Genomic DNA, 24383 nt, shown 5'->3' on the forward strand with positions numbered 1-24383 from the left:
GATCTAAGGCTTCAAATTCCCAGCAGAACAAAAGGTTAAGGATTCTACTTGTATAATTAAAAAAGATTAATTTCTTAATTATGGAGTGATGAGATATCTTTGATTATACCCAAAAAAAAATTAAATATAAATGACAATCTTTGAAATCAACAATTTAAATGTTTGTGACCATTTAAATTTTTATTGTCAGAATTAAAAACAATATAATTATTTTATAAATTAAAATTATAAACTTATTATTGTGCAGAAAAAATAATAGTAGAATAAAGAGGTGATAAAAGTTGAGAACCCTAAAAATAAATGTGAGAAGTTTCACTTAAAATTGGCATGAATCCTTCAATATCATAACTTGATTGTAGAAATACACAGAATCCTCCTAGGGAGGGTTTTCAACATTGGAAGCTTTTCAATCCAGTTCTGGTTTGACGATACTCAAACATGCCGGAACTCATTTATATATACTAGTGTGTATAGACACTTCATGCCTGTCAGCGAATATTGTATAATACTACATATTCAATTTTTATATATTATATTTTTTTTTTATGATAATATTTAAGGTGAGATATGTGGTTAATTAATGTATTTGTGGTAGTTGTTTAGGACTATATAGTTTTTTTTGTAAAAATTAAATAATATTAAGGGCAATATAGGAAATGAAAATTACACCCATAGGGGAGTATAGATAAAGGTTTTACAAAAAATAATCTTATATATATGTTCCGGTTGGAAGCTGAAATGGATTAAGAGTCAGGGAACCTGAAACCCACATGGGACAGGGATGGGTTCATTCTTTCAATCCCCCAATGAATTTGGGTTCGGGATTTCAGGTTGTAAAAGGTGAAACCCACCCGGACCTATCATGCTGTCATCACTAGTCAAAACTCCACAATTCACAAACCTCCCATGCAAATAAATGAGAATGAAAATTAAATGCCTCAATGCATTAGAGAAAATAAATAATATTTATATTCATTTCACATGAAAACTGCATTTTTCTATATCTACTTCAGTCCCTTGTACACAGGGGTTAGAGATTCAATTTCTCTTTCTTTTTTCTCCTTCAGAAATTTGTTGTCCAATTGAGGTGACCCATTTGGGGCTGCTGATATGCACCAACCTGTGCTCCGGGGGCAGCTGCAGCCACCCCGACTCCGACATTATTTCCCATTGGTGGTCCTAAGTGGTGAGGACCAGGAATGGTTGCTGGCTGTGGAGGAGCATGATACATGCCGGGGAACTGCATGTGAGAAGATTGAACTGCAGCTGCATTGAAGGAAGCATGACCAGTGTGCGATGGCATGTAAGCGGCATGAGCCGCTTGCCCTTGCATGTTATAGTATGGAGTGGATTGCATGTCCCTTTGATTCTGTAACCAGATTTCTGATGTCTCAGCCTGTAAATAGGAAATAAAATCACAAATTAAATTTTAGTCTTCAAAACAAACAGAAAGAAGGAGGTAGATCTCGGAGTAATGATATATCCTTCTACAAAATCAACCTACAAATCCTCCAACACATTGATGGTGACATATGTCACACACTCACTTGTAAGCCAATCATTATTAAACAAAGTACAATTTTATGATGTGTCATCATCATAATGGTAAAGCAAAGCTGACATTACACTACAGGAAAAAAACATATAGCAAGGTATTATTAGCTTTGTGCTGAGTATTATCATTGCTTCCTTTTGCAAACATTCAAAAAAATTGCTGTTACTCAAAAGCTTACACTAGTACATACCTGAGGATTTGGGACATAAAGATTATCTTTGTACTTGACTCGAGATGAATCTTCTAAAGCTGTTGCAGCACCAACCACGCCAGGAGGTATTATGGCATACCCAGTTGGATTAGCATAATTTCCAAAGCCTGCAGGATTTCCGGCGGGAACGGGCTTGAACTGCTGAACTCCATATTTAAGGCTGTTGGCATTAAGATGGGAACCGCCTCCAGGCATCAACACGTAACTGCTTCCATTTGATGGGTGAGGATAGGATTGATTACTTGAATATCCGGGCATGCCCATAGGTGGAACATAGACTGGTGACAGAAACTGGCGATATGGCATAAGGTTAGCATAATGTGAAACATGAACTTGTGGATACATCTGCGCAATAGGAGGTTGCTGTTGTTGAATCAAGGGTATTGCTGACGCAGGAATGCTATTGGCTGCATGGGAGCTCAAACCCTGCACTCATCCAAAAATGTGTCAGAACACAAGAACTGCGGAATTTATTAACGGTGATAAAAACCAAATTAACTATTGCAGTTGGTATTGCATGTAAAAGGGAAAGAGAGATAGCTCTGACTAAAATTGCCTGTACTCATCTACAAATACCAAAGCAGAAAAGAACTCTTCCAAATGATAGTTAAGAAGTATCAAGAACAATCAAAAGAAAAGGTTTCAACTTTCAATGGATATCAAAGAGGGTTTTCTGTATCCAAAATAAATCCAACTGTTTGAAAGTCATCAAAAATTTACAAAAATAACCACATGAAATTAAACTCTATCATTCTGCAAAACATGGGTTGTGGACCATTATGAGATACATCATTAAGATTCAACATGTGAAGTCCAATAATCACTCTTACTCCCTTAGATTTGAAAGTAAAAAAACAAATACTCATTCTTAGAAACAAATTGGATCAAGCAAAAAAATTTGACCGTTGCACGCATAAATCTAATCACAAGTAGGCAAGTAAATGACTTAAATACTCTACTAACTTATAATTCAATTATACCTCATGTGGAGATGGCAGAGCTTGCCCTCGCACAGATTCATCCACTGTGGGTCTGAAATAAGGAACTTCATTACCAGTAGGAGGATCATATGCCTGATTGGATAGGAAACATGTGAGAATGGAAAGAGTAAGACACAAACAGACATGTATTTATATATCATGAAACAGATACGACAATAAATGTCAAGTGTAAAAGAAGACGGGATCAACACCAATCACAGCATAAGTTGTGGTGCAATAGTAAGGTATGATCAAGAAATGGGGTGGGTAGTACTGTAGATAAGGAGTGGAATAAGGTTTTGGAGGAAGTTAAAAGAATAAGAGATGGGATCATAGCCCTAAAGTTTGTAGCAAAGAAAGAAACCTTTAACGTGATTAGTGTTTATACACCCTAGGTAGGGTTAGAGAAACGCAATGTGCAGTCCAAGGAATAGCTTTAGTGGAAAAGATTTTCCTGTCAACAGATCTCGACGAGAGACACTACAGGGTAAGGCTATTCTAAATTTCTCCTCAGCTTTTGATTTTACAATAGCCAACATTTGCTCTAAGAAGGGGAGAAGCAACTTATCACATATAAGAGGGGTGGTACTTAATCAAATTGATTTTTTTCTTATAAGGAAAACAGTCCCTGGCACACATATCAACCACCTTGTACAGGCACAATACTGAAACCTGGACAGTGGTTTTGTTATGCCAAACCTAAGACATGGAATGGACTATGCAAACGTGACTGAGCCATTAATAACCTTCCAATGACCTTACGGGAAATTCTAAAGATAAGCAATTTTGGATGACAGAATTTAAGCAATCACTCACCGAGAAGCCTGGCATATCATGAGAATCTTGTTGATGTGACTCTGAAGGTGCATAGGACGGAACATTATCACGTACTAATCCAATATTAGCATAATTGTCGGGATTATGAGGAGTTGAGGAGACTTTTTTATCAGGCAATTGTTGCTCAGCAGTAGCATCAGATGCTGGAGAGACCAACTCAGTACTTCTAACATGATCCTCCTGTAAGTCAACCTGTTTGCTCCGAAAAACATCATCAGTGGACAGCTCTGGAGGAGGTACTGTCAAGCTGACATCAAGTATCCAATAATATTAGAATTAGAACGAGGTTACGGAAACACTGTACATAACAAACATTCTTACTAGCTGTATGTGATCATAACAAATTGAATCACTTCTGAAATATTTTGTCAACTACATGAAAATATGACTTCCAAAATAATAACAAACTTCAAAGAAACTCAGAACTTAGTGTCTTAATTGTGCAGCTATCTGCTAAATGTCCAAAAGTTAACTCTTCACAATAAAAAATAAATATAATAAAAGAAACATCAACAGAAACATGAATGCCAACCTCGCAGTAGATTCATCGTTTGATTTTTCAGAAGCTTCTGTTAATTGATGCTCAGATTGAGCCCTCAGAGTGTCAATTTCTATCCCAATGGTACCAAATGTCAGCCGACAGCGCTCAGTCTCTGGAACACGAATATGCTGTGCGATGATCACATTTTTGTTCTCATATATATTAACTTGGGAAAGTTTATCTTGAAGCTCTGCTGTATTTGATTCTATATCTCTAGAATTTTTAGCTGTAGGTGAAGCAGCTTTTTTAGGTTTTCCAACCACTCCAGGACTGTTACTGCTCGGCTTCTTGCTTGATTTAGGTTTCCACTCTTTATTATGCTGGGAAGCTGCATCACAAAGCATCAAATTGTACACATCAACAAACGGCTAAAAGTATAAAAGAAATCTACCCGAAAAACAAAACATCTCATTATAACAGAATAGAAAATAGTTTTTCCAATTGTGAGTACACATTTAAAAAACAATGAGAAGAGCACTCTAAGCCTCTAAGGGTTATTGTATACTGATAATACAATGCAATAAGCAAAGAGCTCTGAAACAAGGTAAAAACACAACATCGAAGAAAAGAATAAAAAACTCTCCCGTTTAATTATTCCATATTGTTAAGATTAACTTTGTTCTGACTGAACTAAAACGGTTAATATGCCCAAAGAATAATTATATGCATGAGCAATTGTTCCACTCTGAAGTTATGCTTTTATTAAAGACCGACACTCCTGGCAATTAAGATTAAAACCATATCTAAAAAATAAAACCATAATTTGGTTATGACATTTTATACCTCTCTGATGCCCAACAGGTTGATGTGGCCTACTATTATGTTGGTTGTTCATGGACGGCCTGCTAACTGACATGCCAGAGAATGAAGGTTCCTTTACATTAGTTTGACTAATTTGTTCAGTCTTTGAGAGAGCACCAACAGATTGAAATGAATTTGCAAGTGTACCAGCTTTTCCATTATGAGAGTGAGTAGAAGAATTACTGGGAGCAGATGATTGTTTCACTTTGTTGTCTGAAGACTGTCGCCGAACACCAACAACACCAACTTCCCGCCTAATGGCCCCAACAACACTGGATGCTCTGGAATCAGGAGAGGGCACATGAACTGGATCTGTTGAAGAGGAATACACCCCAACAGCAGAACTAGTTGAAGCCACAGTTGTAGAGTTTTGCTGGGAACTGTTAGGCTTATTTGACTGCACCCTGGTTGCTGCATTCAAAACCGCACTTTGCTTCCCTTCGGATGCAAATTTTCTGTCACTGGCATTTGAAACAGCATCTTTAGAGCTTCTAGCATGTGAATCAGAAGGACCATTTAAAGCAGATGAATTCCTAACACCAGATGAACTTTGATTGGTAGCAGCTATTGCTGAGCTGTAACAAAGATGATGCATGAATTATATTAAAAAACTCAACGCAAAAAATATCTAAAAATAAATCAAAACAGTTATCGCTGACATATATTGCCATTAAATTAGAAAATCAATATTTCAAGTATGGCTACAAAGGCCATTTGCTAAACCTTCCAAAATCATGCACACCACCTTTATACAACGATCATCCAACGAGATCAATTGTAAAAGGAAGATTCAAAAATTATGATACTGAATTTGATCTATTATTATCCAACTACAGAGCGTCTACCTCCCGCCATCTGATTAACTTCTAACCCTTCTGTGTCTACATAAATTCTAACCTTTCTATCCCAGCATCATACCTTGCATGATATAAAATATGCTCTTTTTGCATTCATCACAATCCAGGTTTTACATAATTCATGTCCTATCACTTAATCATGTAATCTTCTTCTATCAGAATATACTCATAACTCAGGTAAACATACATTCCTTTCACCTCTAATGCAGCAGTATCTTTGAACAACAGAACCTAACTCTATGAGGCAATAAGGCAAGGGAAATGCATATATAGAGAACAATTGACACTATTTGCAAAAAACAGCTACCCAAAACTGCTAAATTCAGATAACTTCAAAAGCCAAACATACCCATTCTCAGATGTGTTTGCATTTGATTGCTCATTGGCGGATGTGGAGCATTGCGGTGAAGGAGGCTTTACTTCTTTGTATATACGATTTACTCTGTTGTCTCTGACAACACGGAACTCTCTACCATTGCCTGAACAATGACAAAATTTTTTAAGATCGGCTTATACAATAATGCTAACAACCATACAAGAAAAAGGTTATCCATTTAGTTATTCGAAAACATATAAAATGAAGATTTGCGAAAGAGAAACCACAAATATTAATCTTCAGTAAACATCAGATTTGTGAATTGTGATAGATAACAAATTATTTTTTTCTGATAAAACATGAGGCAGAACTAAAATATCCCAGATCAATTGGTATAATATATACTAAAGGGAAAAACAATAAACAATCCCCTTCTCCTCCTCCCAACAAAAGAAAAAGAATAAAAAAAGAGAAAAGCAGCAGAAAAACCCATGACATCTGAAGTACAAAGCATGTCTTAAGTTAAGTACCAAGTAAAACAAAAAGGTAAAACATATAATTTTAATGGGGAGGGATCCACTTACTCCAAGAGTAAGCTTTTTAAACTTACTCTTCATCCTAACCATCAATTCTAGGGAAATCCAATGGTTTGAATTAGTTTGTAGATCTAAACCATTAGATGTCCATAGAATTGATGGCTAGAATAGATGTCCATAAAAACTTACTCCTGGAGTAAGTGGATCCCCACTCGATTTTAATTTACTGCCTTCAACCATGTTATGCTTGTAACTATTACATCCTATTAACCTATTATATAGCAATAATTATAAAAACTATTCACAAATGTATTAGGAGTCAAAATTCTTTCACAATAATTTCCAAAATGAGGAATGTTCATCCACTCTAACCAATATGCTAATAGGGCTATCACACAAATTAAGCATATTACCAGGTAAAGTATTCCGAGAATAGTTTGCTCTTCGAAAATTGCGTTCATAAGGGGCATGAAATTTCATTCCTTGACCAACACTCTCAGAATGTCTTCGTGGCTCAGACCACTCAGCTGAGCTCTTATTCCCAACATTCTGATTCTGAGGCTGCAACCACAGATACTTTTCAATAAGTAACTGATAAAAAAGATCACTACTCTATAATGTATTCATGGACTTAAGAAGCCATCAAGAAAAGAACCAAGAGGTGATACCTCCTTCTTTCGTTCTCTCCTTCTCTTCACCTCATGGAATGGATCTGAATAACAAAATGACAATGTATATGAGGAAATTATATCTCTTCATTCTTTAATTTTCTTTCAAATCAATGGTTAAGTTGGGACATCGTCAAAACACGGGTAAAATTGCAAAAGCAATATGACAAAATGCACCTATTAATTGCAAACCGCACACATGGTTCAAGACAATGTGACCCAGATACAGATCCCAATATAGTCCACCCAACTATAGCAATATAAACCAATGGTACTGACATTACATACAATGACAACCGGAGCACATAAACAGGGCAAAGAGCCATAGACATGACATTGCAACCAAGTGAACTAAAGTTACAACAACGGAGCCCTCTAGATATTCCTCGAACTAAAGTAGCCCTCTAATAGAATATAGTACTGATAAATTAACCCCAACAATTGCCTTCTCCAGGGTAACCATTCTCGATGATAAATGTTTTATGTTAATCATATGTTTTTCCTCTACTTACCCAAACAAGAAACCTAAAAGCAAGAAATTCATGTTCAGTGCATCTTTGCATGCAATAATGATTGCCCTAAAACTTCAGTTTGACAATGAAGTCATAAAATTAGTTAGTATTGATCAGCTCAAAATTACAACAGGTGCAATAAAGCCTATGCTACATTGCCAATTTCAGCATCCACCAAAAATAAAGAATGCAAAAACACAAACACAAACAAAAACAAAGATAAAACAACAAAAAACCAAGCAACCAAAGAACGACTTGATTTTTCAGACTTGAGTAAGCTAAAACTCCATCAACACTAACCAAATTCACCAGTTACCACAAAAATCAAGCTCAAGAAAATCACTACAAACTCTTGATGCATGACAGAATTATTAAAAACCAAACTAAAATTGCAGCCCATGTATGAATTACAACAACATCACAACAGCCTCATGACACTTTAAACCGCATACCGAATTCACCATGTCTCGTACCAGATACCGTCATCACATAGAAGGTCTCATAAAATTAATGTAACAAGTGACTAACAGCATACCCAATGAACCACGCACGCGTAGCAGGTAACTATGCTTTCAACTAATCCAAAACCCAACAAGAAAGTATGAAAATTAAGAAGAAGAAAAATAACCGTATCATTCCAAAATCAACAAAAAACTACAAAAATACCAATCACAATAAAAATTTCAATAATTTCGAAAAATAATAAGAAAAGTGTTGCCCTGGTCCCACTCACACAAACCTTGGAAGAGCAATTTCTGAGTAGGACCATTTAAAGCAGATGAATTCCTAACACCAGATGAACTTTGATTGGTAGCAGCTATTGCTGAGCTGTAACAAAGATGATGCATGAATTATATTAAAAAACTCAACGCAAAAAATATCTAAAAATAAATCAAAACAGTTATCGCTGACATATATTGCCATTAAATTAGAAAATCAATATTTCAAGTATGGCTACAAAGGCCATTTGCTAAACCTTCCAAAATCATGCACACCACCTTTATACAACGATCATCCAACGAGATCAATTGTAAAAGGAAGATTCAAAAATTATGATACTGAATTTGATCTATTATTATCCAACTACAGAGCGTCTACCTCCCGCCATCTGATTAACTTCTAACCCTTCTGTGTCTACATAAATTCTAACCTTTCTATCCCAGCATCATACCTTGCATGATATAAAATATGCTCTTTTTGCATTCATCACAATCCAGGTTTTACATAATTCATGTCCTATCACTTAATCATGTAATCTTCTTCTATCAGAATATACTCATAACTCAGGTAAACATACATTCCTTTCACCTCTAATGCAGCAGTATCTTTGAACAACAGAACCTAACTCTATGAGGCAATAAGGCAAGGGAAATGCATATATAGAGAACAATTGACACTATTTGCAAAAAACAGCTACCCAAAACTGCTAAATTCAGATAACTTCAAAAGCCAAACATACCCATTCTCAGATGTGTTTGCATTTGATTGCTCATTGGCGGATGTGGAGCATTGCGGTGAAGGAGGCTTTACTTCTTTGTATATACGATTTACTCTGTTGTCTCTGACAACACGGAACTCTCTACCATTGCCTGAACAATGACAAAATTTTTTAAGATCGGCTTATACAATAATGCTAACAACCATACAAGAAAAAGGTTATCCATTTAGTTATTCGAAAACATATAAAATGAAGATTTGCGAAAGAGAAACCACAAATATTAATCTTCAGTAAACATCAGATTTGTGAATTGTGATAGATAACAAATTATTTTTTTCTGATAAAACATGAGGCAGAACTAAAATATCCCAGATCAATTGGTATAATATATACTAAAGGGAAAAACAATAAACAATCCCCTTCTCCTCCTCCCAACAAAAGAAAAAGAATAAAAAAAGAGAAAAGCAGCAGAAAAACCCATGACATCTGAAGTACAAAGCATGTCTTAAGTTAAGTACCAAGTAAAACAAAAAGGTAAAACATATAATTTTAATGGGGAGGGATCCACTTACTCCAAGAGTAAGCTTTTTAAACTTACTCTTCATCCTAACCATCAATTCTAGGGAAATCCAATGGTTTGAATTAGTTTGTAGATCTAAACCATTAGATGTCCATAGAATTGATGGCTAGAATAGATGTCCATAAAAACTTACTCCTGGAGTAAGTGGATCCCCACTCGATTTTAATTTACTGCCTTCAACCATGTTATGCTTGTAACTATTACATCCTATTAACCTATTATATAGCAATAATTATAAAAACTATTCACAAATGTATTAGGAGTCAAAATTCTTTCACAATAATTTCCAAAATGAGGAATGTTCATCCACTCTAACCAATATGCTAATAGGGCTATCACACAAATTAAGCATATTACCAGGTAAAGTATTCCGAGAATAGTTTGCTCTTCGAAAATTGCGTTCATAAGGGGCATGAAATTTCATTCCTTGACCAACACTCTCAGAATGTCTTCGTGGCTCAGACCACTCAGCTGAGCTCTTATTCCCAACATTCTGATTCTGAGGCTGCAACCACAGATACTTTTCAATAAGTAACTGATAAAAAAGATCACTACTCTATAATGTATTCATGGACTTAAGAAGCCATCAAGAAAAGAACCAAGAGGTGATACCTCCTTCTTTCGTTCTCTCCTTCTCTTCACCTCATGGAATGGATCTGAATAACAAAATGACAATGTATATGAGGAAATTATATCTCTTCATTCTTTAATTTTCTTTCAAATCAATGGTTAAGTTGGGACATCGTCAAAACACGGGTAAAATTGCAAAAGCAATATGACAAAATGCACCTATTAATTGCAAACCGCACACATGGTTCAAGACAATGTGACCCAGATACAGATCCCAATATAGTCCACCCAACTATAGCAATATAAACCAATGGTACTGACATTACATACAATGACAACCGGAGCACATAAACAGGGCAAAGAGCCATAGACATGACATTGCAACCAAGTGAACTAAAGTTACAACAACGGAGCCCTCTAGATATTCCTCGAACTAAAGTAGCCCTCTAATAGAATATAGTACTGATAAATTAACCCCAACAATTGCCTTCTCCAGGGTAACCATTCTCGATGATAAATGTTTTATGTTAATCATATGTTTTTCCTCTACTTACCCAAACAAGAAACCTAAAAGCAAGAAATTCATGTTCAGTGCATCTTTGCATGCAATAATGATTGCCCTAAAACTTCAGTTTGACAATGAAGTCATAAAATTAGTTAGTATTGATCAGCTCAAAATTACAACAGGTGCAATAAAGCCTATGCTACATTGCCAATTTCAGCATCCACCAAAAATAAAGAATGCAAAAACACAAACACAAACAAAAACAAAGATAAAACAACAAAAAACCAAGCAACCAAAGAACGACTTGATTTTTCAGACTTGAGTAAGCTAAAACTCCATCAACACTAACCAAATTCACCAGTTACCACAAAAATCAAGCTCAAGAAAATCACTACAAACTCTTGATGCATGACAGAATTATTAAAAACCAAACTAAAATTGCAGCCCATGTATGAATTACAACAACATCACAACAGCCTCATGACACTTTAAACCGCATACCGAATTCACCATGTCTCGTACCAGATACCGTCATCACATAGAAGGTCTCATAAAATTAATGTAACAAGTGACTAACAGCATACCCAATGAACCACGCACGCGTAGCAGGTAACTATGCTTTCAACTAATCCAAAACCCAACAAGAAAGTATGAAAATTAAGAAGAAGAAAAATAACCGTATCATTCCAAAATCAACAAAAAACTACAAAAATACCAATCACAATAAAAATTTCAATAATTTCGAAAAATAATAAGAAAAGTGTTGCCCTGGTCCCACTCACACAAACCTTGGAAGAGCAATTTCTGAGTAGTTTCATTAGGATCCATGTTAGTTTCCTTGAGGGCAACATAGATATCAGCATCAGAATGATTACCCACGATTTCTTTGATGGATTGAATGGTTTTGCGAACTTTAGCAGAGAATATTTGTGTGCCACTCACAACTTCCATTCTTGAACCAGTGACCATTGCACTCAAAACAAAACACGACCCAGAAGATAATGAGGTATGAATAGAAGAGTAGAGAGGTTAAAATCGAAACTTGACGATTTCAAAATCGTTAGGGTTTTCTCGTTGTTCTTCGGAATTGAAACGACGTAAGGTATGAAAAAGCGGCTTCGAGGGGCACAATACAGAGTAAGGGTTTTGAAAACTTTTGACAATGATTTTTTGGAGTTTGAGAAAAAAAAATTCCTTAAACAAATTTGTAATTTTAAAAAAAGAATTTGTATTAATATCATTGTTTCTGGAAAGTTATAAAATTCAAAATACTTGGAAAGATCTCAAATATTGCCTAAAGTAGTTGTTTGGGTATTTTTTATGAGATTAGTCTTTTTATTGATGACTATTTATACTAATTATTTTTATTATTATTTAGGAAAATATCTTTTATGAATCAAATAGATATTTGTACCATCAAGTGGTATAGAGTCTTATTTATATTGTTAAAAGTTAAATACTTGTTAGGAGGGACATTCATGCACTTTGAAAGGAAATTAATTCATTACCAAAAAATATCATGTTTAATTCATGTGAGACAATTATTATAAGGATAACCATGCAATCAGGATGAATTACATCCTTACTCAGCTCCTATGGTTACTACTAAAGTTAATTCTTACCTTATAATAAGTAGTGAATTAATCTTTTTTGGAGCATAAGACTTTCTAATGAGTATTATTTATAAGAATCGAATTCTTAGGGTTAGTTTGAGAATTGGATTTTGGAGGGAAATGGAAGACTTGGGAGCTATGAAACAAGTGTATTTCATGGTTCTCAAATCTTCTATTTTCCTCCCTTCCCCTCCAAATCAAACTCCCAAACTAACTCTTAATCTTTTAGTTTTGATAGAGATGTAAAGATACCTTTAATTATTATTATTATTTTGGTGAATATCATTAGTTATACGACACCAACAAATACGGTATTTCTCACCATTTTTTTGGTGCTCGTCCCTTGACCTTTTTTTTTGTAAATAGACGGATTTGCCCTTTTTTATTGCATTTTTGATAACCTTAAAAGCGAACCCCTTATATACCTATAAATTTCTCAAGTCTGAACTGTTATCATTACATAATTATGTATATGTATCCCAACAGATATAGGAAGATATAAGAGTTTCACATAATTTTCAGTATATTTCAATTATATATTGACAATAAGATATTATGGAAGTATTTAGAATTTTTGGTATAAAAAAATTCTAATTACTTACATATATCTTATTGGGAGAACGTATTAATATTTGTAAATAACAAATATTTGTAATTGTATCATCCTCTTTAACACCAATATATATAACTTTACTTAATATTTTAAGTAAGAATTTAATTATGGACTAATCAAATTATATATTTCTTAATATATATTTTTGGTACTACCAATGGTATATACATCACTTTTTGGTAAGGAACTAATCATTTTTGGAGTGTATGACTGTCCCTCCCAAAAAGTGTCGCTCCAATCTTTTGGTAATCCTAAATATCTAGGAAGGTTTTACGCCACTATATCAACACTTTGTTGATAATTCTTAGTATTTTTAAGTATGATATTATCAACATATGTGAAATTTCAATTAAAAATTTGAACAAAATAATTACTACTTTAACATATCTATATTATACACATGTAAACTTCACTATACAATTAAATTAAATATGGTTAATTGAATTGAGAAAAAGAAAAGTGTGAATTAATTAATTAAAAATGTGAATAAAACATTATTATGTTTTACATATTAAATCTAATAAAAATAAAAATATTTTAATATTTTTAAGCAAGATAATGTTAATTCCAGTGTGTTGACCATTTATATCAATATGCATTTCTATCGTTTAAGATTGAGTATACAATTTTTAATTTGATTATTTGAGATTAAGCGTAAACTTACTTATTTGAAAAAATTAGATAAAAGATAAACTTAAGAATAATCTCTAGGAGAGTAAGGCGTCAAAACCTGAAGAGTGAGGCCATGAAGACCAAAGATGAGTGTCTCCTATTTTTCTTTTTTCTTTTTTTGCTTTTTTCCCATGGGTTTGTTGTATTGATGTTTTTAGTTTTTTTTTATTGTTACAAAGAATAAAAAATATTATCCATTTATATGATTTTAAATGGTAGATTCACATTTTGAAACTTTGTACTTATTGGTCACCATAAAAAGTAACCTAACATAACCATAAATATTACTTTGGGTCTGATATATTCAATTGTTGAGATAGAGTTAGAGGTGTTAAAATGAGCTATCTAGATGAGTTCGGGTTAGCTCAAATTGAGTTCGGGCTATGTATATCAAAATGTAGCTCAAACACACTCTAAATATAACATAGAAACTTAATAGTAACCATAAATTTAAGAATATTAATAAAATAATAAAATTGAACATGTGGCAATTTCATGATATATTTTTTATCTTGTGCCTCTAATTAATAATCATTTCAAAGTCATTGAATGTTTTTATGTATGTTATTGTAATTGTCAATTGTGCTTTTCTTGGGTTGAGAAAGTTAGAAGCTAAAAGTAAGAAAATATGTGGAAGAGTATTGATAAATTGATGAAAAATAATGAAATGTGTGGAAGAATATTGATAAATTGATGGAAAATAATAAAATATGTGAAAGTTTTTATGGTAGTTAATACTGGAGAGGTTAAACAAAAGAATAAATTTCGAATATGAAAATCATACAATAGTAGTTACTAATAGTTTTGGCTTTAATTTATATTTAGTATAGATATAAATACAAATACGTGTATAGATATAGATATGTGTGTGAAATTTCAATTATAAGTAACACCTCAATTCAACCTTTGATATTAATATTATAGGTCAATTTGATCCTTCGGTTACAACAATCAATTTAGTCCCTGTGATTTTCGTCCTTGATTTTTTCTTCTCATTTTTTACATTCTTTGATATCCTTGTGACCCTTCCTTCCTTTTCATTTTCATTTGAAATGTTTCTTTGAGTTTTAACACATATTTTTAAGAGTTATCGTAGATCTTTCTTGATTTGAGGGAAAAGTTGCAAATAATTAAAGTCATCCTCCTTCCTTATTATTTTTAGAAATTTGATGTTTGCATTTTAAATCTTTTTCTTTGAATCTCTATTTTTGATATCTCTTCCCATATCTTTCATTTGATTTCTCTTTTATCAAAATGTCATCTTTTCATATAGGCATCTGTTCTGTTCATCCTTGGAGCAACTCATGATTTTTATGTGCATTTCCATTGTTCTACAAAGATGACCTTCACATGGCTACACCTAAGAGTGACAAATGGATGAATTTGGATGCTAATGGATGGATGGAAAGTCATCCATCAATCCACATATATTTATTTAAACTATATTTTAAGTTATCCGATCGATCCATATCCAATGGATTCCAATTCATCCATGACTCTATTTTCATGGATTTGGATGGATATATATTCAATCCATTTGATTTTTATTATTGGAACTAAAAATATTATTGAAGAAAATTATTATTTTAAAAATTACTATCTCAACTAAATATTTTTTTAAAACCACCTTTTATAAAAACACTTATAAAATCATTTATAAAACACTTTCAAAAATCAATTTTTTAATAAATTGATTTTTTGAACTTTTTATAGAAAAATATTTTCTTCAGTATTCTAAGGTTCCACGTGTAAATAATTTAATAAGTTTTGTACACGCATGTGATGTTTAAGGTTTTACGTGAAAAAAATTTAAAAATACTTATAGAGTATAATATTTATGCGTTGTGAGTGTAAAAATTTATACATAATCAATACATCATTCACCATTCATTTGATTTACTTTTTTTGAAGAGTTAATTATGATTAAATATTAAATATAAATGGTGGATAATGTAGTAATAGTATATCAAACTTATGCATTCTTAGTGCATACATTTTTTTTCATACTTATATTTATATATATATATATATATACAATGTAATTAAGAATAAAATTTTAAAATTAACTACATACACATATCATATAATTGACATTAATTTAATAAAATATTAAAAGTGAGAGTGAGAATCATGAATGAATTTGTTTGAATTTAGTTTTCTTAAATATTAAATGAAATTCCAAAGCAAAGAAAATCATTTTTGAATTTTGGTTTTTTTGGATAGATTGGATATCCATCCAAATGGATATATCCATGGATATCCAATGGATATAATGGATGTATTTGCTATCCATTGGATTATATCCATTTAAATCCATTAGATCTAATGGATAGATTTAATTTGGATGGATTGTGGATTATGGATAATTTTGCTATCTCTAACTACACCTATATGTAATGAAAGCATTTAAGATCATTGAGTTCTGCCATATTTATTTTACTTGGATTGAATATGATGAAATATCTTTTATTTATTGATTTAGCCTAATAAGTTCTTTCACACTTGGGATTGATATTATTCATTTATTTTCCTTGGTATATGTCATCTATTTTTCTGGTATGTGTTAGTAAGATAATATGAAATTTCTCATTATTCTTCTATTATTATTAGAAGAAAATATCTAAGAGTATAGTTTGATATCGAGGAAATATAATGTTCGTATCTTGTTTCTTATTTAATTAAGAGTCTAGTATTAATATAAATACGAAATTAGTATTAGGTCTTCTGTATCACACAATCACAACATCACCACTCTATCATTCACAATATTATTAATAATATTCATTATTTTGATCATTCACTTTTTCCTTCTATATCTTAACCCGATAATTTTAACATGATATTACAACCGTAGTATTCACATTGAGGTAACCTTAGGCTTGTGATCCTTTTGTTGGTTGGTTTTACGGTTGTTACTTTCTTTTCCAGTTGTTCTTAGTTGTTGTTGTCATTCCTGTACTATGATAGATTTTTTAAACTTTAAAATTGATTAGAGTATATTATAGCGAATAATCTAAGTTTCATAAATCAAAATGCACAATTGTAAAGTAGAGAATAAGGAAGAAAGAAATACACTTGTTTTTATACTAATTAACCTTCTTGTCCACTTGAATACTACGTCTAGTCCCATTATAAGCACAAGATATTTTATTGATTTGCTTAGTAAATCTATTACAAATTTCAACCCGAGACTTTATCTCGAGACACACTCACCACAATCACACTCTCTTAGAAGAACACCCCTTCTAAGTCTCTCATTCCCATTTCCACCACACCTTATGGTAAAAAGTGTATACAATAAATTTATAAAATGAAGAATATTTCTAGGACTTAGATTGTAGACATAATTTGACTCTTATAAACAAGAAATCCTTAAAGTTTATCACCATGAATAACACAAATGCTCAAGTGTTTTAGTATATGACACCAAGAATTTCTGAAATTTTTTAACAAGTTGTTTGCAAAAGTATTATGAAAGTGTTGTGAAAGTTATGTGTCAATCTGAATGTCTAAGTACATTTAACTAGGCTTCCAACTAGCCATCATATCCATACATTAAGGTAGAAGTCGATTGGAATGACATTCATACATTTTGGGTGAAACTATTACAATTTGGATTTAAAAATTCGATGTAACAACCCTCAGTAATCGATTACATTCATGAGTAACCGATACTCAATGTTTCTGCCCAAATCAGTGATCGGTTACTCAGTCCCAATAGCCCATTACATGGTTCCAATAATCCATTACTTGGTTCCAATAATCCATTACTCAGGTCAAGTAACATGTTACTTAATTTTTTTTTGCAAATTTAGTCCATTTTAATTCATGTTTAAAATACTTTTCAAAAAAGTTTTTCTATTGAGCATTTGCTTAAACTTAGTAACAAGACCTAGGGATAGAAATACCTATCTTAGAAGACTCATATACATCATGAACTTGAGTAGCTTTTCTTTTAAGTATTCAAGGTCTTCTTCCTTTTACTTATTTTTGGTGATATTGGCGTCTTCATCAAAATCGCGCCAATGTCAGAAATAACATCTTTTTCATAAACCGATCTCGAAAACACCATAATATGACAACTAGTGCCAATTCTCGAATTTATGGATTTCCCATAATATGGCTACTAGTGTCAATTCTCTAATTTCCTGTTGGGTCCCACATGGCTATGTTACTCACCTAGAGGGGGTGAATAGGTGATACGGTATATGATTAGGTTGCTCGATAAACAAACAGAAAACACAGAATTACACATTGTTTAATCGATTAAACACAACTATAATCGATTGACTCGTTATGCTATTAATCGATTAACTAAACACCTTAATCGATTATTTAATTTTTGTTTAATGAAAGCAATTTTATTTCAATCTCCAAGATTACCAAGATTCAACTAAACTTATATGCACCTATTACAGAAGATCAAGAACAGTAAATGCACAATGCAGAATATGCAATTAACATAGAATTATATGCATGTCAAGTTAAGTAAATCAAGTAATACGAAAATATTAAAAGATAAGGGATAACAAGAATGAGACACAACTTTTATCCTAGTTCGTTTGTGGTCCACTGCAAACTACATCCAGGCCTCCCCTTCTGATCTTGAGAGATTTTTCTTCACTATGGAATCTTAATGTACTTTTACAAACAATCTTCCAATACAAGACACAAGAAACTACTTTCTTTATCTCTATGAACTTGACAACCTCAGTTTGACCTCTCTCTCGCCTACTAAGATCTCCTATCTTTTCGTGATTAGGCCCCATCCAATTATCGCTCAATACCAAGTCCTCTTGCTTCTCGTGAAGACACACCTAACAACAACTAGGATTTTCCCAAACCTATTCTCTAGCAATAGCGATAAAAATCATACCAAGAGAACAAGTTGTGGCCTTGTCTAACAATTGTTTCAAGTTATGTGTACACCTCAATGTGCAGATTTAATCACTCTTCTTAGAATCTAAGAACCCTTCTAAAGATCTCACAATTAAATAACAGAAAGCGTGAGATACAAGGTTTCTTTTTAACAAAAGATTTGACCATTAAGCTCAACGGGTATCTTGTAAAGATTCACCCTTTTCTTTTTCTCAAAAGAAGACTTTGAAAATCTCTCTAAAGATATGAAAGTTTGAGCTTAAGATTTTTTGAACAAAATGTGTAATATGTTTTTCAACTATGTGTTTTAACTTTATGAATCAATGTTCACGTCTATTATGAAGTACTATGAAAAACTTGGGTTAATATACCATTCTGTTTTAAGCTGCAGTTAATCAATTATACCTTCAACTTAATCAATTAACGGGTTCTTCAAACTACCAGAAAATAGAAACAGTAACAATTCTTAGTCGATTAAACTCATACTTAATCGATTAACGGGTTCCCAAGAAATCAATGATTAATCGATTAAAATATCTCTCAATCGACTAATGGTTCTCTAAAAAGATATTTCAATGATGAATGAACCTCCTAGATGATTTATAAAAAATTGATGCATGCCTTTGAATGATGTATGATTTAAAAACTCTTTTTAAATGCATTCAAAACATATGATCATGTATGTATGCATGTACATGTAAATCATGTATGTATGTATGTATGCATGTGAGTCTCATCTTAGTTATGATTGATTTTAGCTTGTGAGACTTTCATTGGGGTTCATCATAGCCTAGACTCTTACTAAGCAAACATCTTAAGACCTAATAAAGATATAAAAGACTTAGCCTCTAGATCTTCTTTTGAATGTTTTGTCTTGTATGAACTTAAGTCTTGACTTTATTGTTGATACTTGTTTTTTGTTGATTTGCTCATCCCTTCAAGCTTTTCCTTGATCATTAATCATGTTGTCGATCCTTGTCTATATTAAACTTTGTCTTCCTTTGTCTTCATCAAAATATATGTGATGCATGCTTACATACACACTCCTGCTCATTCATGCATGCTTACATACACACTCTTGCTCATTCATGCATGCTTACATCTTCAATCTCACCCCTTTTGATGATGACAAACACTTGTTGACACTTGTTAACAACTTGTTGGATCTGACAATTCTTTGTTGAATCTCAACTATGTTTTGCGATGTTCTTATAAGTTGATGCACATTTCTCCCTGTTGATGCACATTTCTCACTCTTGCTCCCCCTCAATTTGAGCATCGAGTGATATATGAAAGCATATTGCCAAAAGAAAGGAAAAACAATGCAAATTCCACCAATGTTAATCGATTATAATAGTACTTAATTGATTATGTAATATTCATTTTTACACAAAATTGCATTTTATGTGACAGTTAATCAATTATGGCCTGTTGTTAATCGATTAAACCAATTGTTATGACAGAATACAATGCAGGCCACATGCTATATTCAGAAAGTTATATAATTTGATATTAGTGGTATCATACACTTGTTTTATACCGATTATGTACTATACATGAAAACACTTGTTTATGCAATTAGATACCACTTGTTTATGCAATTAGATACCACTTGTTGATGCCTTTTCCATCTGTAAGCACTTGTTGGTTGAAAATTAAGCACAATTAAATCAATGCAATAGATTTAAAAATTACTAAGCATTCATTAATCCATTCATCAAACAATTATAAAAGTGATAAAACAAGTACATGATTCAGTTTGAAAGCACAAAACAAATATAGTTATGACATGTCATTGTGATTATAATTCAAGTCAAAGCACAAAAACAAACTAACAAGTTTGGAAAATACAACGCAATAACCAAAAGATTACCAAGACCAAAAACTCCTAAAACAACACCTAACTATGACACACTAGACATCCTAAGCTAGCTAGGAGGCAGTTGCAGAAATCCACCAAAGGTCCTGAATAAGAAGTGAAGCTGCTCAAACTGATTCTGATTCTCTTCACCTTGTCTCCGAAACTCCGCCATGAGCCTATCTTCCATAGATTGAATCCTTGAGTCAACTCGTTCATTCATGCGTTGTTTCATTGCATCCAAATGAGCCAAACCAAATGAAGGTTCTTGAGGAACGTGAGATGCCCCATCATTTTGCTGCTCATGGTTCTGCTCACCTTTCTCACCACCTTCTTCTTCAGCAGACATTTCCAAATTCATAGTGGTCCTATAGTCATCTTGATACACCCATTCACCTCTGTATTTATATATACTCATCTTGTGAATGAGATTCTCATGAGCCATGTGTTCTCTGGGATTCACAGATATTATTGTTACAATCTCCGAGGGAACCATTTGTCATATGCGCTCCATTTGTCATTGTTACAATCTCCGAGGGAACCACCATCACATGCTAAGCCTCCAACATCTATAAACAACACATCATTCAATAGAATAAGCTTCCCTTGCACCATACTTTTATATTCAGCATCCTTGTACTGAAAATTTGCATAGAATTCTCGAACTAGAGAGAGGTAAATGCTACCATTTAATTCCAGAAATTTTACGACCCCTTCTGCCTCCAATTTGCGAGGGAATTAAAATCCTTGCTCCACCATCCACGCCATGTCGACCCCTTCTGCCTCCAATTTTACGACCCCTTCTACCTCCAACCGGATGTATGTTGGGTTCTGGCTAATAAACCTAGCCAACCTTTTTGCTTGAAGATGAGGAGCATAATATGGGTCTGAACCTATTGATGGATTCTTTCTAGATGAAGAAGACCATTCAACATGGAGATTTCTCGCACGTCAAGGATGATGCAAGGAATGGTTTGATCCAGATGTATGTTTTACTCTTTTGGGTCTCTCATTACTCATTTTTGCAGAAATATAGGATGGATAATCGATTAAGAAGAAATTCTAAGTTAGGTTTAGAAAGGGAGAAAGCTGAGGTTTTTCAAATTTAACCGAATTGATGGGTTAGAGGATTAGAGGAGGAACGAAATAGAGATTCGGTAGCTCTAATCTGAGTTTAAGGATGAATTACAGGATACATTAATACAACAAGACAAATTATACGAGATTAGGGTTTAAAGAAACATATCCCAGAATTGTGATTGAATCTGTTTTATGACTGCACTTAATCGATTAACCTCTGTGTTTATCGATTAACGAGATTTGAATTTTAACACAGTTAATCCATTATGTTCCAACTTAATCAATCAAAATTTTAAAATATTTTTAGCTCAGGTAATCGGTTAAGGGAACAGATAATCGATTAAAACAAATAGAAAAAGCCCAAGTAATCGACTAAAGCATAAAATAATCGATTAAATAAGTCACAGAAACAGATTTTTGTACAATTTAAATTAGTTTAGATGTTTGCTAAGACTCTAAGATAAGGATCTATCCTAAACACCTAATGTACACTTAACATAGAGCCACAAGAGCATGAAAGCAAATCTAATCAAGAATGTGTTATACAATTAAGAATACATGCATATATTGGTGATAAGTGAGATTATTTAGGATTATCTAGATGTCTAGCATGCATTCAAACACTTAGGTAATATATCGAACAAAATATGTGATAAAACATTATAGAACCGAATTTGTCACGATATTTGGTTACCTCACATACTTTACCTCCTTATCGAGGTGTTTGAAGTTTGCCATATTTGATGTCTTCTTTGGCCTTTATTCTATTCTTGAAATGTTTATCCTCATGGGTACCTACAAAACAATAAGCATACCTTTCCTAATCAAGCATTAAATTCTCATAAGCTTTTCAAAGAATAGTTTTGGTCAATTGCATTATTATGAGATTTAACTTGTTGTGCTTCAACATGATTAGAATATCCTAGATGGTATTTCTAAATTTACTTATTAATCAAAACATGGTTGAAAGATTCTTATACTAGTTCAATAATATCATGTCTGCATTTAAGAGCATGTAAATGAGAAATGTAATGAATTTGGCCTAAAAGTGATTTATGGGGGATTTCCTGATTCTTGAAATTAAGGCTTCACTAAGATTTCATGATAGAATATTCATAAAACTTAAATTATGTAATACTTGGAGTTAAGGAATGATACCTTATTTTACCTTTGTACCATACTACTTCATAATTTCAAGATTTGAATTGACATTTTGCTCGTAAGTGTCATGATCCATTTCCTTTGGTGACAAGTCAATGAAGTTTGATCTTTTGCCTAGAACACTTGCTGCCCCTTTGAAAGTTGAAGTTCATATTTCCTTAGGCACACCTACAAAAACAAGATTACTTGCATTTCTTGGGTATCCAACTAATCTTGGGTCCCTTGATGTTAGCAGCTTGGAGATTCTGATTCTTAGTAATCCACATATAATTTCCATTTGGAACATCATGCATTCTAATATTACATGTATTCAAGGTATAACCATGCAATCCACAATAAAAGCAAGTAGGAGATTCAAGATATGAAATTTTCAGAACATCTACCCGTTTCTTGTGAGATGTGTTCTTTGTATGCATATGTCCCAAAATAGATCTATTCCCAATATTTTTACATGTAGCAAGTAAGTTGTTTTATTTGTGACTACTAGATGTGAAATTAGCAATTTTATTCTTTAAGACATTATTTTCATTATCCATGCAAATACAATTTTCACAAGTAGACATCACATTTAATTTAGAAGTACAATTACATGAAGAGTTATCATATTTAGTATCTAAGAATTCATTTTCAATTTTTAGCATATCAATGAACTTTTGCAATTCACATATTTTCTTTTCAAGATGTAAATTTAACATTTTTTTGTCCATACATTTTTTAGCTAACATTTTAAGATATTCGTGCATTTCAACATAAACATCATAAAGTATGTCATACATGGGAAATATATCGGAATTTGAAATAGAATCGGAGGAATGTACCTCACTAAGCTCCTTGCTCACTTACTTTGCAAAAATTCAGATTTTGAGCCATTAGACATATCTTGTTTGATTCTTCATCTTCTGAGATGCTTGTTGATGAATTGTCCTCTTTGGGTTCATCCCAAATGATGTATGCCTTCTTAGATTTGATGTCCCAAGAGTCTTTCTTGTAATCATGTTCAATCTTCTTGGAAGAGGTAGGGCATGTGTACCTCATGCGACCTACTTTCCCTCTCTTGTGACAAGTTGCTTTGTCTTTGGGATATTTGCTCATTTTGATTGAACTTTCTTCATCTTCCTTATGAAGCTTCTTGAGTTCTCCATTATTTCTTAAGTACTTTCAGAATTTGTTGATGAGGAGGGACATGGCTTCATCATTCGTGTCGGACTCGGACTCATCATCATCATATGTCTCCTTTTGACTTCTTGATTTTAATTTTGTCGCTTTGAAGGAGGTTTCTTTGATGTTCTCGTCCATTTGTTCATTGAGTGTCAAACGTCTTAATTTCAACTCATGTTCTTGAATTTTACCAAATAATATTGCGAGCGTCATTTGTTCCAAGTCCTTTGAATCCATGATAATAGTCACCTTAGGTTGCCATTTCCTGTCCAGACATCGCAACACTTAAACAGTTAGTTCATGTTTGGCAAAGGATTTATCTAATGCAATGAGATGGTTAATAATGTGAGTAAATCACTTTTGTAAATAAGAAATAGACTCATGTGGAAACATGCGAAATAACTCATTATCATGCATCAATGTATTCAATCTAGACCGTTTGA

The 24383-nt window shown here is 32.9% G+C and overlaps 1 protein-coding gene across 4 annotated transcripts; it reads right to left on the reverse strand.

Moving 5' to 3' along the window:
* Positions 920-12077, reverse strand: LOC109360687 (GBF-interacting protein 1-like). Of its 4 annotated transcripts, XM_019605742.1 has the most exons (13): positions 11696-12077; positions 10445-10488; positions 10190-10337; positions 7303-7346; positions 7048-7195; positions 6132-6261; positions 5073-5500; positions 4908-4973; positions 4116-4452; positions 3563-3830; positions 2747-2839; positions 1746-2192; positions 920-1396 (listed from the first exon to the last, which is right to left on the reverse strand). In XM_019605742.1, the coding sequence occupies exons 1-13, from the start codon at positions 11874-11876 to the stop codon at positions 1064-1066; spliced, it is 2667 nt and encodes an 888-aa protein (XP_019461287.1). In that variant the 5' UTR covers positions 11877-12077; the 3' UTR covers positions 920-1063. The 4 variants fall into 4 exon arrangements, with proteins under 4 accessions (XP_019461287.1, XP_019461286.1, XP_019461288.1 ...); XM_019605741.1 differs by having other exon boundaries at positions 4908-5500; XM_019605743.1 differs by lacking the exons at positions 6132-6261; positions 7048-7195; positions 7303-7346 and adding an exon at positions 9274-9403 and having other exon boundaries at positions 4908-5500; positions 11696-12076.

This window comes from Lupinus angustifolius, chromosome LG11, assembly GCF_001865875.1.
Source record: "Lupinus angustifolius cultivar Tanjil chromosome LG11, LupAngTanjil_v1.0, whole genome shotgun sequence".
Classification (NCBI taxonomy): Eukaryota; Viridiplantae; Streptophyta; class Magnoliopsida; order Fabales; family Fabaceae; genus Lupinus; species Lupinus angustifolius.